General features: G+C 34.2%; 1 protein-coding gene and 1 pseudogene across 4 annotated transcripts in view; one reads left to right on the plus strand and one right to left on the minus strand.

Moving 5' to 3' along the window:
• EPB41L5 (erythrocyte membrane protein band 4.1 like 5) overlaps positions 1 to 17,388 on the plus strand; it is a 235,550-nt gene that overhangs the window by 52,882 nt on the left and 165,280 nt on the right. For all 4 annotated transcript variants that reach the window (XM_077153578.1, XM_077153576.1, XM_077153577.1 and 1 more), the window contains exons 4-7: positions 13,636 to 13,678; positions 14,616 to 14,694; positions 15,668 to 15,712; positions 15,901 to 15,953. In XM_077153578.1, coding sequence (XP_077009693.1) covers positions 13,636 to 13,678; positions 14,616 to 14,694; positions 15,668 to 15,712; positions 15,901 to 15,953 — 220 coding nt within the window. The remainder of the gene's footprint in view (positions 1 to 13,635; positions 13,679 to 14,615; positions 14,695 to 15,667; positions 15,713 to 15,900; positions 15,954 to 17,388) is intronic.
• LOC143677547 (superoxide dismutase [Mn], mitochondrial pseudogene) lies at positions 3,375 to 3,904 on the minus strand (annotated as a pseudogene).

The raw sequence follows: 17,388 nt of genomic DNA on the forward strand, positions 1-17,388 counted from the left end.
AATTCAGAAAAAGAAATAAAAAGACAACCGAAAAAGAAAACGATAACGGTAAAAAAAAGGTTATACATACCATACCCCTTACCCCTCGCTTTCATTTATCTCTAGCATTCTGAACTAAATTTATTTTAACATTTGTTCCTCCTATTCCTTATTTTTATTCCATATGTTCTACTTGTCTGTTGACATGGTAAATAAAATGAGCATCAGACACAAGGTTTTCACAATCACACTAGACTATGTATTCTTAATGTTTCTTTTTTACTGTGATTTTCACAGTTTTATCTGAAGCTTTGAACTCTTGCTTCAGAATCACCTTGCTTGTTTAAAAATGTGAGTTCTTGACCTTAAGCTAGACTTACTGGAGTGAAATCTTTGGAGATGGGGCTTGGGAATCTGTGGTTTTAGTAACCACTGGATTGGTTGTTGGACGCACTAGAGTTTGTAAACCAGCGTATAATGTAAAGAATGCTAGAATGGGAGTTTTTTGGGGCTTTTAGATAAGCCATAGAAGTTTCTGCTAGTAAGCTGAGTGATCTCTAAAGTCCCTTGCAGGCTCAGATTCTGTATCTCTAAATGTTCTTTGGCATTTAGTGTATGGTACCTTTCATATGAAGGGAGAAGCAATATGTTATAGGGTAGGATATTGGAACCTTGTCAAAAACTGTACTGCGTGAGAATTTGACTGTGTTTGAAAGAAAGTAGTGAATGATAAGATTGGGAGATAGATTAATGACCTTATTAAATTGGCAATAATTGTTCTTAATAATTGGCATTATGAATTTTTTGGCAGGGAACTTAAGTTTCCGTTAGGAAATTTTACCTAGAAATATTGTGTAAGGATTATTTGGAGTGGGCAGAGATTGAAATCAGGGAGATCTGCTACCAAAATTTTTAGATAAAGGTGATACCAAGGCCTGAATTAGGACATTCTCTGTATCAGGGAGGCATTATGGAGAGGGAGAAAGAAGTAGAGATGTTAGGCTTTGAAGATATTAAGCTTATAATGGTGATGGATACACAAGTATGTGGTGATACTGTAGAACCATTGATTGTCTACCATGTATAGAATGCTTGTATATCAAGAATGTTTGTATGTTTGTTGTTTACAATAAAAACATAAAAAAAGATACTAATCTTAGTTTTCGGGGAGTCTCTGTTGATTGTGTGTATGTGTGTGTGTGTCTGTGTAGTAGGATTATTGTTTTTGGGGAGATTAATCATTAAAATTTAGTGTTATTACTGCACAGGTAGTACTTTCTTCCACTATTTTGCCTTCTGGAGTTTATAGGTCATATCTAATTTTCCTTCTTTTTACCTTTACTCATAGTTATATAGTACTTTATATAGTACTTGCTAAGTATCTAGGATCCATAGGAACAGTATGCATAATAATTCTCAGGTTCTGTTTTTGGAGATTTATGTTGTGGGTTATTGTTGCAATTAATAAATTAACTGAAACATCACTGTAAGATACGTTAAAAACTTTGCCTGTTTTAGAGATTATTTCCTTAAGCTGGCTTTTTAGAAACTTTTGGCTAAGTTTACAAAATACTAATCATTGAGCATTTAGAATAGAGAATTGGTTAGGTAAATTTTGATATAGCTTATAATGGAATACTACTATGCAGCTCATTAGAAATGGTTATTTAAGGTGTATTTATTGACATGGAATGATGTAAACAATGAAAAGATTTCAAAGCAGTATAATTCAGATTTCCTGTTTTTATAATTCTAGATATATCCACCCACATATACATGAAAAATTTGCATAGGTATTTTCCATTGTTCCAGTGTTCTGATCTTTGGATGGCATTAGTTTAGGAGATATTTCTGTTTTAATGTCATTGTTTCTCTTCTATTAGACTAAATCCCCTAAGGGCAGAGAATGAATCTGACCTCTAATCTCTGTTGCCCAGCATTTAGTAGGCACATAAAACATTTATTTAATTGAATTCTAGACTACCACTTAGTTTGATAAAGGCTCACTTGGTGTTACTATTACTTAACTTTCAGCAGTAAGTAAATGATTCCCATTTGAGCTTCATGAAAGTCACTTGACTATGGTCATAAATAAAAAATAAATTGGAAAACATCCTATTACTAAATAAATTTAAGAAAAACCCTACATAGAAAACAGAATATTCGGATTGAAGGAAAAGCTTGTGTGCACAGAGTTGCCCACCAAAGCATTTTTGGCAATAAATAGTAATTGAGAACAAATGAAATATCCAGTAATAGAGCTCTAAAATAAATTAGGAAATGTCCAATTGATAAAATATACAGTGATTAAAAATCATTAGAGCAATCATTAAACAAAATGGGAAAATTCGTGACAACGTTAAACCAAATGCAAAAAGGTTCCCTGCTACATTTACATAATCTCCAGGCCTATTGTCAAAAACTAGACAAGAACGTGATTTGACATGCTCTCTCACTGTATTATGAGTATACTTTTTCCTTTGTTGAAGATACAAAACAATGTGAAGTTTTTATTGTGGCTGTACATTAAAAATAGAGAAAAATAATTTCTGTTCCTAAGGGAGGTACACAGCTGACCTTGTCCCGAGATCACTTTGCCTCTACTTGGGAAGGTAGTTCTGTGACCAGCGGCTCAGTTTCTTTAAGAGGGATGCTCATGAATAGGAACAAAAGAAAGGGGGTCAGGGTGCAGCTGGACACCAAATAAAGTATGGTTTAATCCCTGTCATTGATTTAATAAACTAGGTCCTAATTTGTGCATTATGACATTTATATATATGTTTGAAGAGAAATGTCACATTTAAGTCTTAATATTTCTGCCTTGAAACAAATTTGAATACATAACTTCATAATAAAGCAGTTCCCAATTAGCAATCAAATTATGTTTTTTAAAATTGATAAAATGGTATTAACAGTGACCATCAATAATTAGAGACCACTGAGTGAGATCTATGAGAAATGATACCAGAGGATTACTTAACCAAAAAAAAAAAAAAAACAACCATATTTCAGTTGAAAGTTGAATATTTCCATTGGGTTTTACAGTTTTGTACATGAAATAATAAAGAATTATAGAAGCTTTCCTACAGGCTCTCAGAGTATAGGGATGGGATATTTTTTAATGGCTTTTATGATGTCAATTATAAACTCCTAGGTTATTTTAGCTCTCTAAAAAAGCATTCATCAAAAGACTAAATCAAAGCACTCAGTATTTTCAAACAGTTGTCCAACCTTTTGAAATTGAAATTTTATCATTGAATTCTGTTTGTGAAATATCTCAATAAGCAATACTTAGAAATGCTACCATTGAGAGGCTTATTACTATGTTGCAGATTGTACACTGTTACAGAAATAATCATAAAGAACTTTACATAATCATTATAATGGTTAACATTTCATTTCTTGCAAGTCATATGTCTTTCAGTTACGTTGTCCCAATTGATTACATTCCAGACAGCTTTTACATAATCGGGTCTCACATTTTTATACTGAAGGTACAGGCATGCCCCCACACATTAATTACCAGCAGTGGAATAAGACCCATTGTTTCTTACAGTGGATCCTGATTAGAACAAGCTGCATTTTGTAAGTGTACCTGTTCCTTATTGAAGCCAAGCCAACCCCAACCTGAATCTTGAACACCAACAGATATAGCTGTCAACTTTTCCTTAAATTTGTCAAAGGAACTGAAATTGCACTTAATGGATTCCAGCAACTTCCCTTTGGGTTCTCTGCCACCATCAAGGCTCAAGTTTGTCCACAAAATGTTATGATTGGTATGGCCTCCACCATTGAACTTCAGTGCAGACTGAAGAGCTACCTAAGATGTAACATTGCCATTTGCCATCACTTCTTTATACTTCTCCTGAGTAACATTGAAGTTATTCACGTATGCAGCGTGGTGTTTACTGTGATGCAGCTGCATGATTAGTGCGTTGATGTGAGGCTTCAGGGTGGCATAGTCATATGGCAAGTGGGGAAATCTGTGCTTTTGCCTGGAACCCCAAATTCCCAAAGCTGGTACCAGTTTCCTGCTCCTGCTACATGCAGCTCGAGAAAGCGTGGTGCAGGTGCCCGGGCTGCTCTCGCAGCCTCTACGCAGTACAGGTGCTCCAGCCCAGTGGAAATACAGGCGCCAGCATCCCAGGTAGCACCGCAAGGCGAGCAGCATTTCTTCTTGTTCAGTTTAAGAGGTTTCATGTCAAAAGTGGGAGTCACAGTGCATTTCCTAATATAACTTATGTAGACAGCTTAATTGAACGCCGTAAGTACATGAGATTCCAGAGTCAGGAAGTTATCCTGGAGGTTATTCTTACGCATTAAATAGATACTCCCTTTTTAGTCAAGATGTAGTGGAGAGGCTGGAGGAAACTGCCTGAATGTGTGGAGCTGTGTTCCAGTAGCCATGTTTCTTGAAGATGATTGTATAATGATATAGCTTTCACAGTGTGACTGTGTGATTGTGAAAACCTTGTGTCTGATGTTCCTTTTATCTGCCTTATCAACAGATGAGTAAAACATGGAATAAACATGAATAATAGGGGAAATAAATGTTAAAATAAATTTAGAGTGATATGCTGGTAATAGGTGAGGGGGATGGTGTATATGAATTTTTTCTGTTTTCTTTTTATTTCTTTTTCTGAATAGATGCAAATATTCCAAGAAATCATCATGATGATGAGTATGCAACTATGTGATGATATTGTGAATTACTGATTATATATATAGAATGGAATGATCAGAAGTTACAAATATTTGTGTTTGTTTGGTGTTTTTTGGTATTTAAAAAAAATTTTAAAGTAATTAAAAAAAAGTGGGAGTCACATTTGGTGTCTTGATGCTTAGTACTTGAAGACACTGTAGGCATAATGTGGAGAGATGTCACATTGGCTTTATGACCCTCATATTTCTGAGTTTGGGCATATTATGGTCTAGAATTCTTCCTTTTATTTTTTTTTATGCAAAGCCCCTTTATCCTACCCTTAGAACACTATGGATAGACCTAAATAACTGCTTGCCTGAAAGGAATCAAAATTCTTTCTATTTTGGAAAGGTAGAAAGTTCTTTCTATCCAAAGTATGGCCAAGCCTTGGAAAATGTAGCTGTTTCTAGTGGTGGTGGTTCTGTACAGACAGATGGCTCAACAGGTGACACTTAATGCAGAACAGGCTGGTGTTTGTTCAGTGGCTCTGCCCTCTTTCAACACCCAACTTGATTATTTAAAGATATTTTGAATGATAATCTATTTTTTTTAAGTAGAACATTACTTCTAAAGATAGGAACATTTAGGTGTGCCCATTATCGTGATACTGTTTAATTCTGTAATAAAGTTACAAAGGTTGGAAAGAAGGAGGTAAAATTATCAGTCTTTGCAATGGAGTATATACTGAGAGTCAACTGAGAATTTAACACATAGAATAAGAATCAATAAAGTAGTGGGAGTGAGAAATTAGAAAGTTTTTGTAGGAGAAATTGATGGATTAGATTTATATATTTAAAAGTATATGTATTATTCAGCATATGTGCTTTAGCATATATATTTTACTTGATTTTTTTCAGAAAAACTCCTGGTTGAATTGTTACCCAATAATGGTTTGTAATTTATGGCTAATACTAATATTGTGAAGTTGGTTATCTTTGTCAGTAATCTGGATTATTTTATTTTCTTAAAATATATTCAAAGAAATAGAATTGTCAGATCAAAGGAATACAAAGATTTTTAAGCTTTTTGATGATGTTGCCAAATTACACTCCATCATCAGTGTTCCAGACTATAACGATAGGTTTTATCTGAATGATACAATTTTGTTTAACTGATGTTTATTGCCATGTTATCAAATGCGGCGTTAGGAATAAATATCTTATAATTTATGCTTCATTGTTTAATCATTATAGGAAGGAAAGGCAATACTTTCTAATTTGATATTCATAGAAGAATGTGAAGAACCTAAGATTTGTTAGTGAGATCTAGTGATTGGTGGTACTAGGTTTGAATTTAAGTATTTTGATTCTTAAGAACGATGTTGTTTCCACTAGACATTTGTGCTTTGTGGTGGTCGTGCGTGTAGTAGGTTTCTGATTTTTAACTGACAGCAAAAACCAACAGGATCAAACTTCAAGCACTGCAGAAATATTCCCTAAATGCCACAGAGTACTCTGTTTAATAAAAGAGATGAGAAGTCTGGGAAATAAGTTAATTAGGGTCATGTAAGGCTATGATGAACTTTTGTTTGGTTTTTCAAATGTGTTGAGCTCTAAATAGGTTGTTAACATTAATTAAAAAATGAATAAAAGCCCAGCCTCTCCAGAACATCAGATAGTTCCATCTCCCTAAGCCATATTAATGACAGACCCTTCCAAGATCAAAAATTTAGAATTGCCATAGCCCAAACAACCCCAGTGAGAGGTATGGAAATATCAAAGGTGATGGTGGAGTTATACATGGAAGATAGAACTTAACAAATGAATATGAAGGCTGAATGATTAAATTGATATCTCTTTTAGTCTCCAGTATTTTAGAGCAACTAGAAGTAAAAACCTAGAATTGTGAAATTGTAAACCATGTAAAAGTCTGAAATATGTTCTACGACTAATAGTGGTGTATGGTAGCCTGTGACAGATTCTAGGATCTATCCTGTAACCACTTTTTGAAGAGTGTTTTAAGAACTATTGCTTTTTTATTTCTTTGCTTTGTGTATATATATATATATATTATACTATACAAGAAAAAAAGTTTTTTTTAAAAAAAAAGAATAAGAAGGACCTATGGCAGTGCAAGGGTAGCTCAGTGGTAGAATTCTTGTCTGCAGTGCGTAAGACCCAGGTTTGATTCTCAGAGCCTGCACATGCCAAAAATAAATGAGAAATTTTAGCCCACCATACAGCATACAAAAAAAAAGGGACCTCCACACCTAGTGGGGTTCTGTGCAACTTTGATAGGAATGCTCTTTCCTTCTTAAAGTGGGTTTGCAAAGTGTGTCCTGAGAGTGACTGTAGCCTGCCGAGCTTATCTATGTTCTCATGAATTTGAATTTTACAAATCCTGAGAGAATATCCTCACAGTAACAGATACACTGGAAAGTATGCTTATCTTTTAATAGTTGATTTAACTGTTCATTTGAAGTGTCTTAAAACACAGATGGTGAAGTCCAAAAAAAGTAATCACCCAGAGAAAAATTTATAGCAAAATCAAGTCCAAAGTGAAGTATCTTCTGTTAGATTACTGCAGATCATTTGTCCTCAATTTTCTTAGCATAGATTCTTAACACTTGTTTTAAATATCCTTTGATTCAGACCAATAGCTTCTAATCACAAAAGAAATACTCTTCGCAGCTCCGAGACAGTTATTTTCAAAGATGGTTAATGTTTCTCTGGTTTTTAAGCTCTGTGCGATAGTAGCAGTACATCTCTCTAGTAGAGCAGTGTAGATGGTTTGAAGACAGGAATCATTCTGATTGTCTTTTGTGCTGCTAATATATGTTATTTATATTTTGAGACCCACAATTAAATATTTGCTCTTTTATGTCAAGCTCATCAAGTTGTAAAGACATGCGGCTTTCCGTCCTTTGAGTTCTAAATTTATCAGCTGAACTTTAAAAGTATGAGATCAGAAGGGAGTTTGTTTCCTTTTTAAGGTATAATGAGGAAAAAGAACTCTTTTAGTTTCACATTTAGCATCGAAGAATCTATATCTGCATACTCTCACCTTTATCTTCTAATGTAATTTAAACTCAACTCCTAAAGACCTTGTTTCATGAAAAACACTATCAGTGCCTGTCTTTGAGCTCTGAATTTTCCAGACCCAGACACATTTTGGAATGTGGAGGAGATGAAGGAAAACAGACTTGAGAATATGCAAACATGAACTCATACCTTCCCCCAGAAGAGCAGCACCCAGAACTCCTCCATGTCCTGAATCCCATGTTAATATAGGCTAGATACTTTATCTGAGTTTTGAGTCATCTTATGGAAGCAGAGATACCAGAAGCTATTATACATAGGTAGAAAAGAGACTAAAATACATGCTTGGAAGACCACTCTGGTCCTTTATCTCACAGGGATAACTTTATGTTTAATGTTTAGGATGGCAGGGCACAAATTAGAGAAGGGTGTGCTTATGAGACTAGCCCTAAACAGTTCTAAACAGGAGGAAATGTAAGTTATACCTGATAGGAAAGATATTATATTGTTCTTTAAATAATTTATTATTTCAAGATTTTATATTAAATAATAATGTATCCTTTATATTCTTCATAATTTATATTGAGCCTGTTGATTTTCAGATTAATGTTCTTTACTCTTTACCAAAACACATGCACATGCACAAATTCTTTTTTCTTTTTCCTGTTTGAAGAAACTCTGTAAAGAATCAGAAGAAGCCAAAAACATCTTGTCAGGCTGGGGGGCATGCCTGTGGGATAGCAGCAGTGATAGAAATTGGGTATGTAGAAGATGGCCTTATTGTGACATTGGGAGGGACTGCTGACTATACCTTTTAATGGTACTAGAAAATTAAAGTTTTTTAATATATTACTTGAACAGAAGATTAAAATAAGGGGTCCATGATTACTGTTTTAAGTAATACATGTGGATTGTAGAATAAATGGAAAAATACGGAAAAGCACAAAGAAGGAAATGGTATCACCAGTAATCTTTTTTTAAAATATTTTTATTATAAACAGCAAGCATACGTTCTTGACATACAAACATTCCTTTTTGTTAAAGAGTTAAAGAGAAAAGTTTATTTATTGGATAATATTTTTTGTGGACAACCAATGTGTCAATATTCTTGACATACAATCATTCTTGACGTACGAACGTTCTTGATATGGTTAGTCAGTGGCTCACAATATCATCACATAGTTGTGTATTCATCACCATGATCATTTTTTGAACATTTGCATTTCTCCAGCAAAAGAGAGAAAAATCTCATACGTACCGGCAATCTTGACCATCTAGAGCTGACATCTGTTATGATTTTGCCATAGATTGTCTAGTCCACAAGAAAGTGCATGTTTATGTATACACATTTGTACATTTTGACGAAATAATTTTTATTATTTTGTAACCTGCCTTTTAAGATTTAACAATATATTGTAAATGTTTTCCAGATCCTTAAGAAGTTGCTGTCATTATTTTAAATTGCTGCATGAATTTTATCATATTGAAATACTTTTTTTAACCAATTCACTATTGTTGGGTATGTAGGTTGTCTTAAATTTATCTAATTTAGTTCCTCATATGTAAATCTGCACAGATCCCTAATGCTTTCTACATGTGCAGTTGCTGGGTCAAGGCCATATAGTTATTATTTTTTAATGCAATTTTATTGAGATATATTCACAAACTACATAATCACCCAAAGTTTACAATCGTTGGGTCACATTATCATCATATGGTTGTGCATTCATCAATCACCACAATCAATTTTAGAATATTTTCATTACTCCAAAAAATAAAAAAAATGAAAAAGAACACCCAAAACGTTCCAGATTCCTTATCCCTCCCTATTATTTATTTTTTTGCTTTATTTTCTTACTTATCTCCCCATACACCAGATAAAGGCAGTATCAGTCACAAGGTTTTCTCAGTCACATGGTCACACCATGAAAGATATATAGCTGTACAATCATCAGCAAGAATCAAGGCTACTGAATGTTTCTTGAAGATGATTATATAATAATAACAGCTTTTGCAGTGTCACTACGTGATTGTGTCTGATGCTCCTTTTCTCTACTTTATCAACAGATGAGTAAAACATATGGATTAAAAATAAGTAATGGGGGAACAAATGTTAAAATAAATTTAGTGAATTGAAATGCTAGTGATCAGTGAGGGATGAGGGGTATGGTATGTTTGAATTTTTTCTGTTTTCATTTTATTTCTTTTTCTGAATTGATGCAAATGTTCTAAGAAATGATCATGATGATGAATATACAACTATGAGGATATTGTGAGTTATTGATGATATGTCAAGAATGGAATGATCATATGGTAAGAATATTTGTGTTTGTATACTGTTATGTTTAATAAATAAATAAATAATCAAGGCTACTGGGTTACAGTTCAACAGTTTCAGGTCTCTCCTTCTAGGCTATTCTAGTACACTAGAAACTAAAAAGGAATATTTACTGCTTTAGAACCCCCAGAACTATTAAACTTTCCCATCTAAGAAACCCCAGGTACCCTCTAAACTATTTCTGTAGCGGAAAAGCTAAGACTATCCATAATGAGGCCTAAGAGTTGCTTCCAGGAAGCCTTTTGTTGCTCAGATTTGGCCTCTCTCTCTCTTTCTAAGCCCAACTCTGCCAGGAAAATATTTACCCTACCCACTACATGGGGCTTGATATTCAGAGGTGAAAATCTCCCTCACAGCATGGAGACATGACCCTGTAGGATTGGTCTTGCTCTGGCACTGTGGGATCTACAATGCCTTTTGGACCAAAAGGGGTAAAAGCAGTGTAATAAAATAAGGAGGGTGTCAGTGGCCAAGTGAGATCAAATGGAGTTAAGCTATTCTGGAGCCTACTTTTAAGCAAGCTTCAGTTAAGATAGTACTAATTATCGTGGTTGGCTAACCCCCCACCAATACACTTCTCTTGGCTCTTAAAAACACCTAGGGCTGCAACACTGCAGGTGAAATCATTACCATCCACCTACATGGGACATAACATCCCGGGGTGAAAGTCTCCCTGGTGGCATGTGAGATGACTCCCCGAGATGAGTCTGGTCCTGGCACTGTGGGATCTGTGCCAACCTGACCAAAGGGGGGAAAAGAAGTTTTACAAATAAGATATCGGTGGCTGAGAGAGTTCACATAGAGTCAGGAGGCTACTTCTGCAAGCTTCAGTTAGATATTGCTACCTATCATAACTTACCAACCCCCAACAGAAACCATTCCAGCCAATCAAGATGTTATGTAAGATTCTACAAAGATTCCATGCCCTAGGGTAACTTCCCAGAAACCTACAACCTCCAGATGGGACCTCGGACCAGGTAAGTCCTGAAACCTAGAGCGGCCAGTCTTTCTGAACATCAGCTAATTCTTTCTCCTCACCCTTTATTATTGACAGCCCTTCCAACATGAAAGAGGTAGAATGGGCATAACTCAGATACCCCTAAAGAGTGGGAGAAAGAAGAAAGGTGATGATGGAGTTAGAGAAGGGAGGATTTAACAAACAAATGAGATTGCTGAATCGTTAAATACTGTTATTTCTTTTAGTCTCCAGTATCTTAGAGCAGCTAGGAATAAAAAGCTAAAATTGTGGAATTGTAACCCATAGCAAACTCTGAAATCTGTTTTATAACTGTTATGCTATGCTTTGAAATTTATTGCTTTTGAAACACCAAGGACTTGAACTGAAATGCGGTAAAAGTTTCTTGTACTAAATTATGTGGAGCCTGTAATTCCCGGAGGGTTCCTAGGTTAGATAAATCCTGAAACCAAGAGAGACCAGTCTTTTTAAGATTGTCAATTAATTATAACCCCCTATCCTTTAGTTTTAACATCCCTTCTCAACATGAAAAAGTTAGAGTAGACCTTGCTCAAAGATCTCTATAGATTGGGAAAAGGATCAAAGGAGAAGGAGGAGGTTTAACAGAGAAAATAGGATTTAACAAATGAGTATGACTGCTGAATCACTGTATTAATATTTCTTCTAGCTTCCAGTGTTTTGGAGCAGCTAGAAGGAAGAATCTGAGATGGTGGTACATGACAAACGCTCAAATCTGTTCTATAACTACTTGTTGAAGTGTCTTTGAAAATTACTTCTTTTTTCTTTCTTTGCTTTGTATAGTTATATTTTACAATAAAAACTTTTTTTTTTTAAAAAAACCTTCAGAATGACCTCGTGGCTCTATTTGAAGTCTCTTAGCCACTGAACCTGTATTGTGTTTAATTTCTTTCCCCCTTTATAGTCAGGAAGGCATTCTCAATCCCACAATACCAGGACCAGGGTCATCCCTGGAAGTCATATTTCATATTGCCAGGGAGATTTACAACTCTGACAGTTATGTCCCACATAGAGGGGAGAGTAGTGAGTTTATTTGCAGTATTGGCTTAGAGAGCACACAGCTTTTTAGGGCACTACTGCCTAGTCAAATTTGCCTTCTAGAAAGATTGTGCTGATTAGGGTGCAGGAGAGTTCGGGCTTTTCCTTGACATGGTTATGGAGACAGTACCCCGGTGACCAACCATATACTTGTTTATTCTTCTAAGGATAATAGATAAAACTTGAAGATAGGGCTAATGCCAGCTTTCCTGATTCTGGGGAGAAAATAACCTGGGACATAAAAACTAGTTTTATTTGGTACCGAGTATGCATTTGGCATTAGGTTGTCATAGGTATTTAGGACAGTAATGTTTGGGATATTAGGGTGTTGGGTTGCTGGGTAGGAAAATGATGGATGTTTGCTGTCCTTTCTTCCTCGTATTTTGAGTTGGAGTGTTTGAATTGTCTTCTGTTAATAGATAAGGTTGTATTCTTCCTGCTGGCTGGCCTGTTGAGAGATGTATAAAACGATATAGGTTGTCATAGACTCAAAAGTGGATGTTCAGCTGAATTTATTAAAAGATAAGAGGTGGCTGAGTTAAGTAGCCTACATATTTGCAATCAGAGAAGATATTGGACTCTGTTTAATTGCCTTTTAAAATGTTTAGTGAGCCTCTTCAGTGGGCAGAGTTACTCTGCTGGCACACTGATAATTTTGTGAATTTCACTTTCGGGTCTTGGGAGAAAATGAAGAGAAGATCTGACTAGGCAAATAATTGGCTAGAAAAACAGTTACAATTCTATTAACAATGCAGCCTTGTTTACCCATGCTTTGCTTATCTGGATTTCTGAAACTGGATTCCTTGGCTCTGTGAACTAGTTACCACAAGAGCACTCTTTTCATTTAGGGTGCTTGGAATTGTAAGCATTCTGGAGAGAACACAGTCATGCATAATTAGTTGAATGTACATCCTGTCACTGTTAGGACTCGGTGGTAAAAAGGGATTAAAAATGAAAAGTGAGCTGGGAATAGTTTATCAGTTGAAGTATCTGGAATGAGTTCTTAGGTCTGTTTTTGTCATGGGCATTTCAGAATGAAGAGATTACATAGACCAAAAGACTGTTCCTCTTGAAAAAAAGAAGTCTGCTAGCCACAATATAAAGCAGATTAGCGAAATCTGCTTCGTTTAATAAATAGGACTTTGATTATGAGAAAGATGTATTTTTACCCTCAAGTTCCTTTCAAATAATACAACTTCTGTGCACTATCTATTTTGGAAAATTTAGGTGACATTATTTCACCTCATTTTTAGTTATGCTCTACTAATAAATGTTATACTTGTTATTATAAGAGTGAACCAGGCATTGGAATATGATGATGCTTTTCTTCTATCTAATTTTAACAGTTTTGAAAGAGTCATGTATTTGGGAACAGTGAGCAAAACTAAGGGCTAAGTTTAGAATATCTCCTTGTTCCTAAGGAAGCAGAGAAAACACTTTAAGAAGCCGCATATCTGGTTTTAGGTCTTTTTTGTTCTTGTTCACATGTATCATACTTTTCCTTGTATTTATCAACAAAGACATGATGAAGAGTAACTCTTGTCATAATAAAGTTTTAGAAATTATGTTAGCTGCTTAATTAGTGCATTCTTGTTTTTGTTTTCAGCATTGGTTGGATGGTACAAAAAGTATCAAGAAGCAAGTAAAAAGTAAGTGTTAAAAAATTATTTATGGAAAAATTTGAAGTTGAATATACTGGGAACTCTGATTCCTGGTAGTAAAGACTTAAGAAATCATGTTTCAGATTCAATTTTTAGCATCTCTGCTTTCTAAAATAATTTCATTTCAATATACTAACCCACCCTCCCAAGTTATATGTATTTGATGCTAATCTATATTGAAGTGCCTTTTGATTTACGTTTCTAGGGAAAAGGCTTATAGCTTGCAAAGAGGGTTGACTTCCCATGAAATATATTGCTTTTATTTAGTAATTAGTCCTGTTGGAATTTTCCTGTTTGGCTTCTGTTCACCATCAGTCCTGCTCTAGAAAATATTGTGAGGCTTTAAGTTTATGGGTTTTTTGTGCTTTATTTTTAATTAGGAATAATGAAGTGAAAGCAGTTAAATGCCAGTATCCATTCCATGATCCAGCTTGTCCTCTGAAGTGTCTAAGGTTGCTGGAAAGGTTAACACTTGTCTTACAAAATAATGGGGCCACTGAGAATATAGAGGTTAATGAACCTAGCTGAAGTGAATTTGAAAGTTTGTGGGAGGATTTGCCATGAGCAATGAATAACATAAGCATTCCTCAGTCCTCTTAAGAAATACAGTTCTCCAGACTTTTAGATTGCACAGTCAAAACTTTATTTAATACATTTGGCTCTGACCTGTTATACTTGATCTAGAGCTATCTGTTTTCAAGAGGACAGATGGTGGTGATAGCATTGTAAAATGGATGGTGCATTTTTAAATATACTGATTGATTTTGTGTCATATTTTAGTCAACAAACTAACCCAAAATATTGCCGTAATAACCTGTTATCTCTGTCCACATATCTTCAGTAGATTTTTGACAAATTTATTGGCTGCAGTTTCTTACTGTTTAAATGAAAATTAAACTTTTGTTTGTTTGTTTTTTAATGGCAGTTGGTTCACCCTATTGTCTGCATCTTCGAGTTAAGTTTTATTCCTCAGAACCAAATAATCTTCGTGAAGAGCTAACCCGGTAAGACCACTCTATTTTGTGCAGGGGTGTTTTGATAATTTAGTCAGACAGGCTAAAGATGTTAGATGATTTCTAGAATTGTTCCCAGTTTATGGACAGCAGATGAAATGAATTCCTTACCCCTGATTACAAGATCGGCAATAGAATTTCTTTGTGAGACAGTGTTTTTGAAGTGTATGCTTCTTTCCCTTTATTTATCCATTATCAAATTAAAGAGTTCACTAGCATCCTCCAACGTTGATTAGTGAGTTCTTTTTTTAAGTATCATCAGCTCATGAATGTTAAACAGGATTAATGTTTTCATTCCATTGCAGTATTATCTTTATTGATGTTCAGAATGATCTATTTTTGGGTGCTGGAAGTTTATTCAAGTTGGCTGCTGCCATTCTTTACCCTTTGAAATGCCACTGATTAATGAACAGTGTTAAGACCTGATATGGTTGAATAGTTTTGAGTAAACCCCAAGTAGGTAATATACAACTGTTTTTGTTTTGTTCTGCCTCCTTGGTATTTATTCATTAAATCTATATGGCAAATCCATTACTTCATGCACACCAACTATTTAAGTAAAAAAGTTGTTGTTGAGTCACGTTAGAACAGTTTCCTCTTTAACACCCTGCCTTTGAGATTATTATTAATATCCATAGTTATAATCTTGCCTGTATCCCTTCATGTGTGGGGTGGATGTGCTGTCTCAGTAAAGGTAAATTATATTACAGAGCCCATTCTCAATAATTTGTTTTACAATTTTTTCCTAAACTTTGCTATACTGAGCCTTAGTCTGATCCTTACTGTTATTTTTTGGGTAACCTACCATCCTGATGTTTTTCTCTTTGTGTATTGTTTTTCCTTTACAGACTTTATTTTGGCTAAAATTCTATAATTCAGAATGTTTATTCTAAAATTAGAAGGAAAGTATTTTCCAGAGTACATTGTTCTGCTTAGTTATATTTGTGCTTTTTATTTTTCTTAGGTATTTATTTGTTCTTCAGTTAAAACAGGATATTCTCAGTGGAAAGTGAGTATTTGAGGTAACTGCAAATTGTTTGAGTGGTTGAAAAACGATTTTGTAAAATAAATACATGGTTAATCATGGTTAATCATGAAAAAGAAATAGTCAACAAATAAAGTTTGTTTTTATTTCCGTTTATATTAAAGTAAAGGCCATGAAGTTACTTGTCTAACAAACCTGTGTTTTCCCCTTAGGTTAGAATGTCCTTTTGACATAGCGGTTCAGTTAGCAGCATATAATCTGCAAGGTAAGCAGTTTTTATGTTGACCATTAGGACTATGAATACTTCTTTTTCTGTGTTCATTTTAGTTTATTTCAAGAATAAAAAAGTAAGTTTTCAATAAATAAGGTTAATGAAAAACTCTTTTGTTCCTTGTTAAATTGTCAGATATTGTTAAATTTAGGTATTTTCTTCTTTAAAAATTGGCATCAAAAAGGGAAATCATATAATTTCAGTCCTTTCAAATGAAAAGAAATATTCTGATTGGAGTATCTGTATATATACTAGAATAAAAGTAATATTTAATGATTACTTAGAATTTAGTATTTTAAAGTTTTTTTGGTGATTCCAAATTTATCCTTGAATTCTCTAAGATCAGTAGTATTTATTTGCCATTATATTGCTAGTAATAAAACTAACATCATGTTGCTTAGTCAGTGTTTCAGCTATTTAAGAAAGCATATTTTCTTGTGGATAATAGGGCTTGGTGACTGGAAGAAATTTCTGTACTTCAAAAAATTTGCCGCTAGTTAAATTGTTGTCACCATTTCTGCATATACTGTCCTACTGTGTTCTCCTCTGTAGAATGTTAGATAAATGCTAGCTTGGAAATGATGTACCTCTATCATTATAATGATCAGAAATATGTAATTTCATGCATATTTTCTTGAAAGTGCACTTTTTACATTTCATTATTTTCCTATGTGAGGTTAATTCTAAAAATTTTCAGATCTGCTGAAAACTATCATTTTCAATATCTTTTTTGTCATTTATCACTTTATGTATCCTGTCTGTGCCTCATTGTGTAAGTTTCATATCATTCAAAGTATATACTTCTTGACAACAGGGTATTTATACATTTTTGTGTATTTTTGTTTTGGTTTATTCACTCATTTTGATTAGTCAGAAGAGTGTTATAAATTTAAACTACCTTCTAACTCACAAAATTTGAGAAAATTCACCCCAAATTTTGGATTCCTGGATACTCTTGAAAAATAAAAAGAGATCTGACGAGACTAAACCATCATTCCTTTTTATAGCTGAATAATAATCCACTGTATGTTTACACCATATTTTATTTATCTAGTCATCTGTTGATGGATATTTGGGTTCCATTTTTTGACAATTGTGAATAACAATTACAATAAAATTAACCATAACATTTTAGCACACAGTATTGTTTGATTCATACACATTACTCTTTTTGGTGATCTCTTTACCCTTCTATCATATTTTCTCCCAAATACAAGCTTGCTTTCTCTTTCATCTTGACACCACTATTTTTATGATTCTTCCAAACTTCATGTTATAGCGTATGCATTTCTTTGACTTAAGTGTAATAGTTTCCAAATCTTATGAATTTTTAAGAATAAATTTAGTGAAGTGTATTATTTCTATCTTCATGAAATCTCCTTGTTTCTCATGTATGACTTATATTTTACATAGATCAGAGTTATTTTTC

This window comes from Tamandua tetradactyla, chromosome 3 (assembly GCF_023851605.1).
Source record: "Tamandua tetradactyla isolate mTamTet1 chromosome 3, mTamTet1.pri, whole genome shotgun sequence".
NCBI lineage: Eukaryota > Metazoa > Chordata > Mammalia > Pilosa > Myrmecophagidae > Tamandua > Tamandua tetradactyla.